Raw genomic sequence first — 13,997 nt, forward strand, 5'->3', positions numbered from 1 at the left:
ATGTAATTTGGACAAATTGTAGTTTATCTACAGTAGTAATATGATGCTTTTACTGTAGCATGAAACATTTCCCATATTCCAGTGTTACATATTAACATCAGTTGGAAATTAATAGAAACATATTCTACGTCTTCTCAGCAGTACAAATGCCAAAATGTGGCTGCGTCATTAGTTGAATACTCAGTTTTGAGCATGAACCTTCATGCCTGCTGTAGACCGAGGAGCAACTAGAGAAATGTCGAGTCTTCAAACTAAACACAGTCCTACATTTAACTTTGCAGCCAAACTTATCCACAAACAGTCACAACAAAACGTCTCTTTGCCGTTCATGTTTTACAGCACTTAACATATTAGAAATCTTTGCACATGAGATTTAATACAAACTGAGTCTGCACAACCAGTAGAACCAGAGAGTCTCTGTTTCATTTGATGTTGATTCTACATTTCATCTCTTGAATCACTGTCAAATTCGGTCTTAGTTTCTAAACTAACTACCGTACATGCCTCCTTCACGTCCCACCAGCTAAACTTTTCATTGACCTTTGGGCAGTTTTATGACCTACAATGCTGAATATTATTAATTTGTCAACATCCATTGGAATCTGTAGTACCAGTTTTAAGTCCAATTTAAAAAAAAAACTGGGATTTAAAAATATGTCATAGTGATTTTTTTTTAAAATTGTTTGAATTTGCGTTCAGGGCACATCATTTTAAAAGTAAGCACTATCTGTAACCACTTATCCTGTTCAGGGTCAAGGGGGCCTGAGGCCTATCCCAGCTGTCCTTAAGCATAAGGTGGGCTACACCCTGACCAGGTCTCCAGTCTATCTTAGATTCAACACAGGGAGACAGAGACATACAAACTATTCACTCCTAACATGCGTTTCTTTGGACTGTGGGAGGAAACATGTGAACGCCACACAGAAAGGCCACAGCTGGCAGGTAAATTACGACCAGGCATCTTCTAGCTGTCAGGCAGCAGTGCTAACCACTCCACCACCGTGCTGCTCCGTGTTGTAACAGTCATAAGAAATTCTGAAACCCTGTTGTTTTCTTCAGTATTTTCTCAGGTGAAATAAGACGTAGTCCAGAGCTTTTTCAGGGATCTTGATCATCTGCTTTCCTTCTGTATTTCACCTCTTGAAAAAGTCTTTCAGGCTCTTTCTTGTTTCTCTCTCCTTCACTTTTCTTTACAGTCTCCTTATGCCTCCTCTTTAACACATACATTTAGTACAGTACCTTTGGTTACTGAATCTCACGTATAATCAAGTCCAAACACAGTAATTTACTTGGGCCTAAAACATGTAAATTGGCAAACATGTGTAAACTGTTGAACTCTGGGTTCATTCCCAAAACTTAGTAATTCCAATTCGATGAATCATTTACAAAGTCATTAGCAATCCCTAAAGTAAAAGGTGACGTAAAGAAGACTAAATGAAGCAAGCTGAGCAGTGCAGTTTTCAACAGTTTTCGACTCGTCAGCACAGCTTGTGACGAGTCGACTGCACAATTAACTGAGGTGAGAATGGAAAACGACTCGTACGGCTTCAGCTCTGAGTTAACTCTGGACGCCTTTGTTGTTCCAGGTGGAGGAAAGTATCTCATATTTCTTCTTGGCATTGTGATTTATTTTTGGGGCATTTTTTGCAACTTGACTTTGCTGACTTTGATCATCGTGAAGACAAATCTGCACAAGCCTGTGTATTTCATCCTGTTCAGTCTTCCTCTCAATGACCTAATTGGCATAACTGCAATGCTACCAAAAGTACTTTCAGACATTGTTACAGAGACTACTACCGTTTACTACCCTCTCTGTGTTTTACAAGCTTTCTTGCTGCACATGTATGGTGGTGGAATACTGTTGACTCTGGCAGCCATGTCATTTGATCGTTTTGTTGCCATCTGCATACCCTTACGTTACTCCTCTTTTATGACCCCCACAGTTGTTGTTTGTATCATCTCGCTAGTTTGGACTCTAGACTTTGTCTTCATTGTGTCACTGTTCTCTTTGCAAACAAAGCTTCCAAGGTGCAAATCTGTAATTATGAATGTGTTTTGTGATAACCCATCCCTTCTGAAGCTCACATGTGGAAACACAACAGTCAATAATATCATAGGACTGTTTACCACAGCCGTCATGCAGGTTATAAGTGTGTGTGTTCAGGGATTTTCCTACGGGAAGATTCTTATCACATGTGTGGTTACTAGAAGGTCTGAAGTAAAGAGCAAAGCTGTCAACACGTGTGTTGCACAGTTGGTTATATTCCTCATGTTTGAGATTGTGGGAACTTTCACAATTTTGTCGCATAGATTCAAAAATGTCTCCGCTGACTTGCAAAAGATAATGGGAATGCTAATATTTGTACTTCCTCCACTCCTAAATCCAATTGTATATGGGCTCTATACAAGTGAAATTCGAAAAACTCTCCTGAGAGTCTTAAGAAATAGAGTATCTGCCTAATAACAGCATTAAATTTTGTTTAGTTTTGTTTAACTTTTCCACCACGATCTGTGGAATATGTGATAATTGATTAAAGTTTTACTTGTTGTAGAATCACAGATTTTTATATAAATATAAAAACATAAAAAATCATTCATTTTAAATAGTCTGATTAAAACATGATAAATGCTCAGAAAGTAATCACGTTTTTCACACTTTGTGTTGTACATTTTCAGTCTATGAACAATTATCCCTAACAACCAAATGAAAACACCTTTTTAGAAATTGTAACAAATTTATTAAAAATAAAAAATGGAAATTTCACAAGTGAAAAATGGAAATTTCATAAGTGACAGGCTGCAGACAAACAATGTCCGGAGGCCTTCACAGATTTAATCATATTTCATTAAAACTATTGGTGCCATGAGGGTAGAATGAATTATCCAACCACTCAGCAGTCGCACTCCCAATATTACAAAAGACTTTGAAGGCAGAACTTTACTTCAACTTCCTGTGTACTAAAAAAGTCTCCCCCTCCTCTCATGGCACTGTTTAACATCTTATCTCCTAAAAATGTTAGATTGATTTGATTTTGTTAGGTTATTGTTGCTTTACGCAAAGTGAGACACAAAGTGACTGTGTAGTATTTGCTGCTTGAATATGAACTCAATCTCCTTGGTGATAACATATGATGACATAAATGACAACATAAATGTACATTAAAAAATAAATATGTTAGACTCTTCACATCTTCACTGTGTCTCTGACGTCCTAATCAAAAGTCAATTATTTTAAAAGTGCATTACATCATACATGTTTACAGCGATCCTTGTATAAAAAACCTTCTGCACTGGACTCTGGGGTCCGTGATTAAAGTTGGGTCTGTGATGTTACATGTTCCAGCCGAGTTCATCTGCAGGTACAGTAAGATATTCAATGAACAGCTGACTTACTCCACAGCACATTTCCTAAAGTTCTTTCTTAATATGTTCTTTTTTTCAGCGGAATTTTGTTCCTTCAGCATTTGGCAAGATTCTTAACGATAAAAGCAGCAGTTCACAGTACTTTTCTTATGTCCACAAATGTATCATCTGCAGCTTTGCTGACACTGGAATCTCTGGGCTTATCTCATGCAAATATTTACCCTGCATTCCTGTTTGGGACTTTAATGTATCTGCTTATAATGTGTTGTAATTTGTTGGTGTTATTTACTATTGCTGTGAGTTCAAAGTTACACAAACCAATGTTTATTCTGCTACTCAACTTGCTCATTGCTGACATGGTTGAGGCAACGGCTTTTTTTCCTCACCTTGTATTCAGCATTGTGACACAAAACAGACTGATTTCCCATCCTGCATGTGTAACTCAGGCTTTTGTTTTTCACGTTTGTGGCACAGGAAACCTGCTGATCTTGAGTGCCATGTCATACGACAGATACATCGCTATATGTTGTCCTCTGAGGTACAACACTGTAATGAGTCCATGTAATTTAATTAGAATTATTCTTTCAGTATGGCTTGTGGATTTCTCTTTGATTGTCACGCTGATTTCTTTGCTTGCACAGTTTAAACTCTGCAGACTAAATATAGTGGATTTGAACTGTAACAATCCATCACTAATGAAACTGGCCTGTGAGGACACTAGAGTCAACAACTACTATGGATTATTTACTATAATCTTTGTCCAAGGAACATCATTGATATTAACACTTTACACATATGCACAGATTTTATGCACATGTCTTATGAATAAACAGCCTGTTGCCCGACTAAAGGCTATTCAAACGTGTGGCACACATTTACTTGTTTTCTTAATCCTACAAATCAACATCATGGTTTCACTCATTGCCCATCGCTTTGAAAGTGTGTCCCCTTCCATGAGAAGAGCTCTCAGTGTGTCAGTGCTAGTTTTCCCCCCATTTTTAGACCCGATTATTTATGGACTAAAAATTACAGAGCTGAGGCAGAGCGTGATAAGGGTTCTAAAAAGAACTGTATGCTCCCCAATGGTGTAACCATTTTTCAGCTTTGATTTTTCCTGCTCAAGTTAAAATGTGTTTTATTATTATTTAAGAATAAATCATTACATTACATAATGCAGCTGAGGTCTTTTCTGGAGTTTTCTACTAAATTGAATTTTTATAAGTGATAAGCATGATGATAAAAAGTGTGGGAAAGTCTGTGGGAATTAGAAAAATATGAAGCCTTTTAATCCAAGTTTATAAGATGTTGTAAAACTTAGCAGTTTAACACAAAACTATGGCTTTTGATCAATGTGTATTTTTTAAAAAGCCTTCATTTTTCTATCCTTATTATCCTTATTTAAATTGGTCACGGACCACAGGGTCAGTGGTTAGATCCCCAGTCCCAGCTATATGTCTAAGTGTCTCTGGGCAACACACTGAACCCCTAACAGCCCATTCCCCTCCCCATCTGTGCAGTGCTGGTCCAAGCCCGGTAGAAATCTGAAATCAACTTAATCAATTACTAATCAAGGAATATTTCTCCTAGTTGAATGTGCATTCATTATTACATTTTTGGAGAAAAGAAATCTTTGTTTAAGCATTTTTGCCGTTTCAAAATAAGGGGATTCACACTTTTACACACAACTTATGCAGTGAGTCTGTGGTGATTTGGCATTAAATGTTAGTTTTTGGTCAGTTTTTGATCATTTTGTGTATTTTTTGTTTGTTAACTGAGCTCTTTCAAAAAGGAAATATTATCAGTAACTTTAGAAACTCTGGCCCAAAGGTGCTCTGATCTGCTTTGACCAGGCCCCAGGGCTGTGCAGTAATCCATCCGTGCCTGCTGTAGACCGAGGAGCAACTAGAGAAATTTCGAGTCTTCAAACTAAACACAGTCCTACATTCATCTTTGCAGCCAAACTTATCCACAAACAGTCATAACAAAACGTGTCTTTGCCGTTCATGTTTTACAGCACTTAACATATTAGAAATCTTTGCACATGAGATTTAATACAATCTGAGTCTGCACAACCAGTAGATCCAGAGAGTCTCTGTTTCATTTGATGTTAATTCTACATTTCATCTCTTGAATCACTGTCAAATTTGGTCTTAGTTTCTAAACTAACTACTGTACATGCCTCCTTCACGTCCCACCAGCTAAACCTTTCATTCACCTTTGGCCAGTTTTATGACCTACAATGCTTCTTCTTCTTTTCCTTTCGGCTGTTCCCTTTCAGGAGTTGCCACAGCGAATCATGTGCCTCCATCTAACTCTATCCTCTGCATCCTCTTCATTCACACCAACTTACTTCATGTCCTCTCTCACTACATCCATAAATCTCCTCTTTGGTCTTCCTCTAGACCTCCTGCCTGGCAGCTCCAACCTCAGCATCCTTCTACCGATACATTCACAGTTTCTCCTCTGAACATTTCCGAACCACCTCAATCTGGCCTCTGACTTTATCTCCAAAACATCTAACATGAGCTGTCCCTCTGATGTCCTCATTCCTGATCCTGTCCATCCTCGTCACTCCCAAAGAGAACCTCAACATCTTAAGCTCTGCTACCTCCATCTCTGCCTCCTGTCTTTTCTTCAGTGCCACTGTCTCTAAGCTGAACAACATCGCTGGTCTCACCACCGTCTTGAACACCTTTCCTTTCATTCTTGCTGATACTCTTTCGTCACACAACACACCTGACACTTTTCTCCACCCATTCCAACCTGCCTGCACTCGCCTCTTCACCTCTTTTCCACACTCTCCGTTGCTCTGAACCGTTGACCCTAAGTACTTAAAGTCCTGCACTTTCTTCACCTCTGCTCCCTGTAACCTCACCGTTCCACCTGGGTCCCTCTCATTGACACACATGTATTCTGTCTTACTGCGGCTAAGCTTCATTCCTCTGTTTTCCAGAGCAGACCTCCACCTCTCCAGATTTTCCTCCACCTGCTCCCTGCTCTCACTACAAATCACAATGTCATCTGCAAACATCATAGTCCACGGAGATTCCTGTCTAACCTCCTCTGTCAGCCTGTCCATCACCAGAGCAAACAAGAAGGGGCTCAGAGCCGATCCTTGATGCAGACCCACCTCCACCTTGAACTCCTCTGTCACACCTACAGCACACCTCACCACTGTCTTACAGCTCTCATACATGTCCTGCACCACTCTACATACTTCTCTGCCACTCCAGACGTCCTCATACAATACCACAGTTCCTCTCTCGGCACCCTGTCATACCCTTTCTCTAAATCTACGAAGACACAGTGCAACTCCCTCTGACCTTCTCTGTACTTCTCCATCAGCATCCTCAAAGCAAATACTGCATCTGTTGTTCTCTTTCTAGGCATGAAACCATATTGCTGCTCACAAATGTTCACCTCTGCCCTTAACCTAGCTTCCACTACTCTTTCCCACAACTTCATTGTTTGGCTCATCAGCTTTATTCCTCTGTAGTTGCCACAACTCAGCACATCTCCCTTGTTCTTAAAAATTGGCACCAGTACACTTCTCCTCCAGTCCTCTGGCATCCTCTCACTCTCCAAGATCTTGTTAAAGAAACTAGTCAGAAACTCTACTGCCACCTCTCCTAGACACTTCCATACCTCCACAGGTATGTCATCAGGACCAACTGCCTTTCCATCAAGACCAACTGCCTTTCCTGACCTACAATGCTGAATATTGTTAATTTGTCAACATCCATTGGAATCGCTAGTACGTTTTAAGTCCAATTTAAAAAAAGGACTGGATTTAAAAACATAGCACATCATTTTTAAAAGTTCAGTGCCTCATTCTTATCATCCATCCATTATCTGTAACCACTTATCCTGTTCAGGGTCAAGGGGGCCTGAGGCCTATCCCAGCTGTCCTTAAGCATAAGGTGGGCTACACCCTGATTACGTCTCCAGTCTATCTTAGATTCAACACAGGGAGATAGAGACATACAAACTATTCACTCCTAACATGCGTTTCTTTGGACTGTGGGAGGAAACGTGAACGCCACACAGAAAGGCCACAGCCGGCAGGTAAATTACGACCAGGCATCTTCTAGCTGTCAGGCAGCAGTGCTAACCACTCCACCACCGTGCTGCTCCGTGTTGTAACAGTCATAAGAAATTCTGAAACCCTGTTGTTTTCTTCAGTATTTTCTCAGGTGAAATAAGACGTAGTCCAGAGCTTTTTCAGGGATCTTGATCATCTGCTTTCCTTCTGTATTTCACCTCTTGAAAAAGTCTTTCAGGCTCTTTCTTGTTTCTCTCTACTTCACTTTTCTTTACAGTCTCCTTATGCCTCCTCTTTAACACATACATTTAGTACAGTACCTTTGGTTACTGAATCTCACGTATAATCAAGTCCAAACACAGTAATTTATTTGGGCCTAAAACATGTAAATTGGCAAACATGTGTAAACTGTTGAACTCTGGGTTCATTCCCAAAACTTAGTAATTCCAATTCGATGAATCATTTACAAAGTCATTAGCAATCCCTAAAGTAAAAGGTGACGTAAAGAAGACTAAATGAAGCAAGCTGAGCAGTGCAGTTTTCAACAGTTTTCGACTCGTCAGCACAGCTTGTGACGAGTCGACTACACAATTAACTGAGGTGAGAATGGAAAACGACTCGTACGGCTTCAGCTCTGAGTTAACTCTGGACGCCTTTGTTGTTCCAGGTGGAGGAAAGTATCTCATATTTCTTCTTGGCATTGTGATTTATTTTTGGGGCATTTTTTGCAACTTGACTTTGCTGACTTTGATCATCGTGAAGACAAATCTGCACAAGCCTGTGTATTTCATCCTGTTCAGTCTTCCTCTCAATGACCTAATTGGCATAACTGCAATGCTACCAAAAGTACTTTCAGACATTGTTACAGAGACTACTACCGTTTACTACCCTCTCTGTGTTTTACAAGCTTTCTTGCTGCACATGTATGGTGGTGGAATACTGTTGACTCTGGCAGCCATGTCATTTGATCGTTATGTTGCCATCTGCATACCCTTACGTTACTCCTCTTTTATGACCCCCACAGTTGTTGTTTGTATCATCTCGTTAGTTTGGACTCTAGACTTTGTCTTCATTGTGTCACTGTTCTCTTTGCAAACAAAGCTTCCAAGGTGCAAATCTGTAATTATGAATGTGTACTGTGATAACCCATCCCTTCTGAAGCTCACATGTGGAAACACAACAGTCAATAATATCATAGGACTGTTTACCACAGCCGTCATGCAGGTTATAAGTGTGTGTGTTCAGGGATTTTCCTACGGGAAGATTCTTATCACATGTGTGGTTACTAGAAGGTCTGAAGTAAAGAGCAAAGCTGTCAACACGTGTGTTGCACAGTTGGTTATATTCCTCATGTTTGAGATTGTGGGAACTTTCACAATTTTGTCGCATAGATTCAAAAATGTCTCCGCTGACTTGCAAAAGATAATGGGAATGCTAATATTTGTACTTCCTCCACTCCTAAATCCAATTGTATATGGGCTCTATACCAGTGAAATTCGAAAAACTCTCCTGAGAGTCTTCAGAAATAGAGTATCTGCCTAATATCTAGTATCTGCCCAAAATCATTCATTTTAAATAGGCTTATTGAAACATGATAAATGCTCAGAAAGTAATCACGTTTTCCACACTTTGTGTTGTACATTTTCAGTCTATGAACAATTATCCCTAACAACCAAATGAAAACACCTTTTTAGAAATTGTAACAAATATATTAAAAATTAAAAACGGAATATTCAAGTTTATAAGTGTATTAATACTCTTTGCTGGTGGCGCATCCTGTTTGCTGTATTTCTTTGCTTTAATTCTTTGCTTTAATTGACTGGATAGAAAGACACAAATATAGCATAGGGCATTTCTAAAGCTTCGAGTGTTCCCCAGTGTACTCAGTAACTGTGAAGACTGAAACCACCACGACTGTTTCTACAGCTGCTTATCGGACCAAACTAAACTGTGACAGGCTGCAGACAAACAATGTCCGGAGGCCTTCACAGATTTAATCATATTTCATTAAAACTATTGGTGCCGTGAGGGTAGAATGAATTATCCAACCGCTCAGCAGTCGCACTCCCAATATTACAAAAGACTTTGAAGGCAGAACTTTACTTCAACTTCCTGTGTACTAAAAAAGTCTCCCGCTCCTCTCATGGCACTGTTTAACATCTTATCTCCTAAAAATGTTAGATTGATTTGATTTTGTTAGGTTATTGTTGCTTTATGCAAAGTGAGACACACAGACCTGTCTAGTATTTGCTGCTTGAATATGAACTCAATCTCCTTGGTGATAACATATGATGACATAAATGATAACATAAAGGTACATTAAACAATAAATATGTTAGACTCTTCACATCTTCACTGTGTCTCTGACGTCCTAATCAAAAGTCAATTATTTTAAAAGTGCATTACATCATACATGTTTACAGCGATCCTTGTATAAAAACCTTCTGCACTGGACTCTGGGGTCCATGTTTACAGTTGGGTCTGTGATGTTACATGTTCCAGCAGAGTTCATCTGCAGGTACAGTAAGATATTCAATGAACAGCTGACTTACTCCACAGCACATTTCCTAAAGTTCTTTCTTAATATGTTCTTTTTTTGTTCCTTCAGCATTTGGCAAGATTCTTAACGATAAAAGCAGCAGTTCACAGTACTTTTCAGTTATGTCCACAAATGTATCATCTGCAGCTTTGCTGACACTGGAATCTCTGGGCTTATCTCATGCAAATATTTACCCTGCATTCCTGTTTGGGACTTTAATGTATCTGCTTATAATGTGTTGTAATTTGTTGGTGTTATTTACTATTGCTGTGAGTTCAAAGTTACACAAACCAATGTTTATTCTGCTACTCAACTTGCTCATTGCTGACATGGTTGAGGCAACGGCTTTTTTTCCTCACCTTGTATTCAGCATTGTGACACAAAACAGACTGATTTCCCATCCTGCATGTGTAACTCAGGCTTTTGTTTTTCACGTTTGTGGCACAGGAAACCTGCTGATCTTGAGTGCCATGTCATACGACAGATACATCGCTATATGTTGTCCTCTGAGGTATAACACTGTAATGAGTCCATGTAATTTAATTAGAATTATTCTTTTAATATGGCTTGTGGATTTTTCTTTGATTGTCACACTGATTTCTTTGCTTGCACAGTTTAAACTCTGCAGACTAAATATAGTGGAGTTGTACTGTAACAATCCATCACTAATGAAACTGGCCTGTGAGGACACTAGAGTCAACAACTACTATGGATTATTTACTATAATCTTTATCCAAGGAACATCATTGATATTAACACTTTACACATATGCACAGATTTTATGCACATGTCTTATGAATAAACAGCCTGTTGCCCGACTAAAGGCTATTCAAACGTGTGGCACACATTTACTTGTTTTCTTAATCCTACAAATCAATGTCATGATTGCACTCATTGCCCATCGCTTTGAAAGTGTGTCCCCTTCCATGAGAAGAGCTCTCAGTGTGTCAGTGCTAGTTTTCCCCCCATTTTTAGACCCGATTATTTATGGACTAAAAATTACAGAGCTGAGGCAGAGCGTGATAAGGGTTCTAAAAAGAACTGTATGCTCCCCAATGGTGTAACCATTTTTCATCTTGGATTTTTCCTGCTCAAGTTAAAATGTGTTTTATTATTATTTAACAATTAATCATTACATTACATAATGCAGCTGAGGTCTTTTCTGGAGTTTTCTACTAAATTAAATTTTTATAAGTGATAAGCATGATGATAAAAAGTGTGGGAGAGTCTGTGGGAATTAGAAAAATATGAAGCCTTTTAATCAAAGTTTATCAGATGTTCTAAAACCTATCAGTTTAAAATGTAAAGATGTGTGTAATTATACAGTACTTTGAAAAATCTCAAGAATATCTTTGGTAGATTGATGGAAATCGTTGTTGTGAGCAGTATGTTTAGTTAATGGTCAGGCTTCCAACATGATGTACTCCAAAGATCTATTTTATTACATATATCCATAATAATATTTTTTGATGAGAAAACAGGGAGAATTGTAAGATGGCTTCAACTTGGAAAGCTTTTATTAAACACTGAAAAGAGTATCTGCCTCTTTGGTACCAGCCCATATACAATCCTATTGTATATGGTCTTTATACAAGTGAACTTCGAAACACTCTCCTGAGAGTCTTAAGAAATAGAGTATCTGCCTAATAACAGCTTTAAATTTAGTTGTTTAACTTTTCCTCCACGATCTGTGGAACATGTGATAATTGATTAAAGTTTTACTTGTTGTAGAATCACAGATTTTTATATAAATATAAAAATATAAAAAATCATTCATTTTAAATAGGCTGATTAAAACATCATAAATGCTCAGAAAGTAATCACGTTTTCCACACTTTGTGTTGTACATTTTCAGTCTATGAACAATTATCCCTAACAACCAAATGAAAACACCTTTTTAGAAATTGTAACAAATGTATTAAAAATTAAAAACGGAATATTCAAGTTTATAAGTGTATTAATACTCTTTGCTGGTGGCGCATCCTGTTTGCTGTATTTCTTTGTTTTAATTCTTTGCTTTAATTGACTGGATAGAAAGACACAAATATAGCATAGGGCATTTCTAAAGCTTCGAGTGTTCCCCAGTGTACTCAGTAACTGTGAAGACTGAAACCACCAGGACTCTTTCTACAGCTGCTTATCGGACCAAACTAAACTGTGACAGGCTGCAGACAAACAATGTCCGAAGGCCTTCACAGATTTAATCATATTTCATTAAAACTATTGGTGCCGTGAGGGTAGAATGAATTATCCAACTGCTCAGCAGTCGCACTCCCAATATTACAAAAGACTTTGAAGGCAGAACTTCACTTCAACTTCCTGTGTTCTAAAAAAGTCTCCCGCTCCTCTCATGGCACTGTTTAACATCTTATCTCCTAAAAATGTTAGATTGACATGATTTTGTTAGGTTATTGTTGCTTTACGCAAAGTGAGACACAAAGTGACTGTGTAGTATTTGCTGCTTGAATATGAACTCAATCTCCTTGGTGATAACATATGATGACATAAATGATAACATAAAGGTACATTAAACAATAAATATGTTAGACTCTTCACATCTTCACTGTGTCTCTGACGTCCTAATCAAAAATCAATTATTTTAAAAGTGCATTACATCATACATGTTTACAGCGATCCTTGTATAAAAAACCTTCTGCACTGGACTCTGGGGTCCTTGTTTACAGCTGGGTCTGTGATGTTACATGTTCAAGCAGAGTTCATCTGCAGGTACAGTAAGATATTCAATGAACAGCTGACTTACTCCACAGCACATTTCCTAAAGTTCTTTCTTAATATGTTCTTTTTTCAGCGGAATTTTGTTCCTTCAGCATTTGGCAAGATTCTCAACGATAAAAGCAGCAGTTCACAGTACTTTTCAGTTATGTCCACAAATGTATCATCTGCAGCTTTGCTGACACTGGAATCTCTGGGCTTATCTCATGCAAATATTTACCCTGCATTCCTGTTTGGGACTTTAATGTATCTGCTTATAATGTGTTGTAATGTGTTGGTGTTATTGACTATTGCTGTGAGTTCAAAGTTACACAAACCAATGTTTATTCTGCTACTCAACTTGCTAATTGCTGACATGGTTGAAGCGACGGCTTTTTTTCCTCACCTTGTATTCAGCATTGTGACACAAAACAGACTGATTTCCCATCCTGCATGTGTATCTCAGGCTTTTGTTATTCACGTTTCTGGCACAGGAAACCTGCTGATCTTGAGTGCCATGTCATACGACAGATACATCGCTATATGTTGTCCTCTGAGGTACAACACTGTAATGAGTCCATGTAATTTAATTAGAATTATTCTTTCAGTATGGCTTGTGGATTTCTCTTTGATTGTCACGCTGATTTCTTTGTTTGCACAGTTTAAACTCTGCAGACTGAATATAGTGGATTTGTACTGTAACAATCCATCACTAATGAAACTGACCTGTGAGGACACTAGAGTCAACAGCCACTATGGATTATTTACTATGATCTTTATCCAAGGAACATCATTGATATTAACACTTTACACATATGCACAGATTTTATGCACATGTCTTATGAATAAACAGCCTGTTGCCCGACTAAAGGCTATTCAAACGTGTGGCACACATTTACTTGTTTTCTTAATCCTACAAATCAACATCATGGTTGCACTCATTGCCCATCGCCTTGAAAGTATGTCCCCTTCCATGAGAAGAGCTCTCAGTGTGTCAGTGCTAGTTTTCCCCCCATTTTTAGACCCGATTATTTATGGACTAAAAATTACAGAGCTGAGGCAGAGCGTGATAAGGGTTCTAAAAAGAACTGTATGCTCCCCAATGGTGTAACCATTTTTCATCTTGGATTTTTCCTGCTCATGTTAAAATGCGTTTTATTATTATTTAACAATTAATCATTACATTACATAATGCAGCTGAGGTCTTTTCTGGATGTTTCTACTAAATTGAATTTTTGTAAGTGATAAGCATGATGATGAAAAGTGTGGGAAAGTCTGTGGGAATTAGAAAAATATGAAGCCTTTTAATCCAAGTTTATAAGATGTTGTAAAACTTAGCAG

The 13,997-nt window shown here is 38.3% G+C and overlaps 5 protein-coding genes across 5 annotated transcripts; all 5 read left to right on the forward strand.

Annotated features, from left to right (window-relative positions):
* The first annotated feature begins 1,525 nt into the window (after window positions 1–1,525).
* LOC137129249 (olfactory receptor 52B2-like) lies at window positions 1,526–2,461 on the forward strand. The gene has a single exon (XM_067508194.1). It carries the CDS (start codon window positions 1,526–1,528, stop codon window positions 2,459–2,461), a length of 936 nt encoding a protein of 311 aa, XP_067364295.1.
* Window positions 2,462–3,512: 1,051 nt separating this feature from the next.
* On the forward strand, window positions 3,513–4,454 carry LOC137129250 (olfactory receptor 6N1-like). The gene has a single exon (XM_067508195.1). It carries the CDS (start codon window positions 3,513–3,515, stop codon window positions 4,452–4,454), a length of 942 nt encoding a protein of 313 aa, XP_067364296.1.
* A 3,557-nt stretch (window positions 4,455–8,011) lies between these two features.
* Window positions 8,012–8,947, forward strand: LOC137129251 (olfactory receptor 52B2-like). Its single transcript, XM_067508196.1, has one exon. It carries the CDS (start codon window positions 8,012–8,014, stop codon window positions 8,945–8,947), a length of 936 nt encoding a protein of 311 aa, XP_067364297.1.
* Window positions 8,948–10,066: 1,119 nt separating this feature from the next.
* On the forward strand, window positions 10,067–11,008 carry LOC137129252 (olfactory receptor 52H1-like). The gene has a single exon (XM_067508197.1). The coding sequence runs from the start codon at window positions 10,067–10,069 to the stop codon at window positions 11,006–11,008; it is 942 nt and encodes a 313-aa protein (XP_067364298.1).
* A 1,817-nt stretch (window positions 11,009–12,825) lies between these two features.
* LOC137129253 (olfactory receptor 6N1-like) lies at window positions 12,826–13,767 on the forward strand. Its single transcript, XM_067508198.1, has one exon. It carries the CDS (start codon window positions 12,826–12,828, stop codon window positions 13,765–13,767), a length of 942 nt encoding a protein of 313 aa, XP_067364299.1.
* Window positions 13,768–13,997: the final 230 nt, after the last annotated feature.

This window comes from Channa argus, chromosome 6, assembly GCF_033026475.1.
Source record: "Channa argus isolate prfri chromosome 6, Channa argus male v1.0, whole genome shotgun sequence".
Taxonomy (NCBI): Eukaryota; Metazoa; Chordata; class Actinopteri; order Anabantiformes; family Channidae; genus Channa; species Channa argus.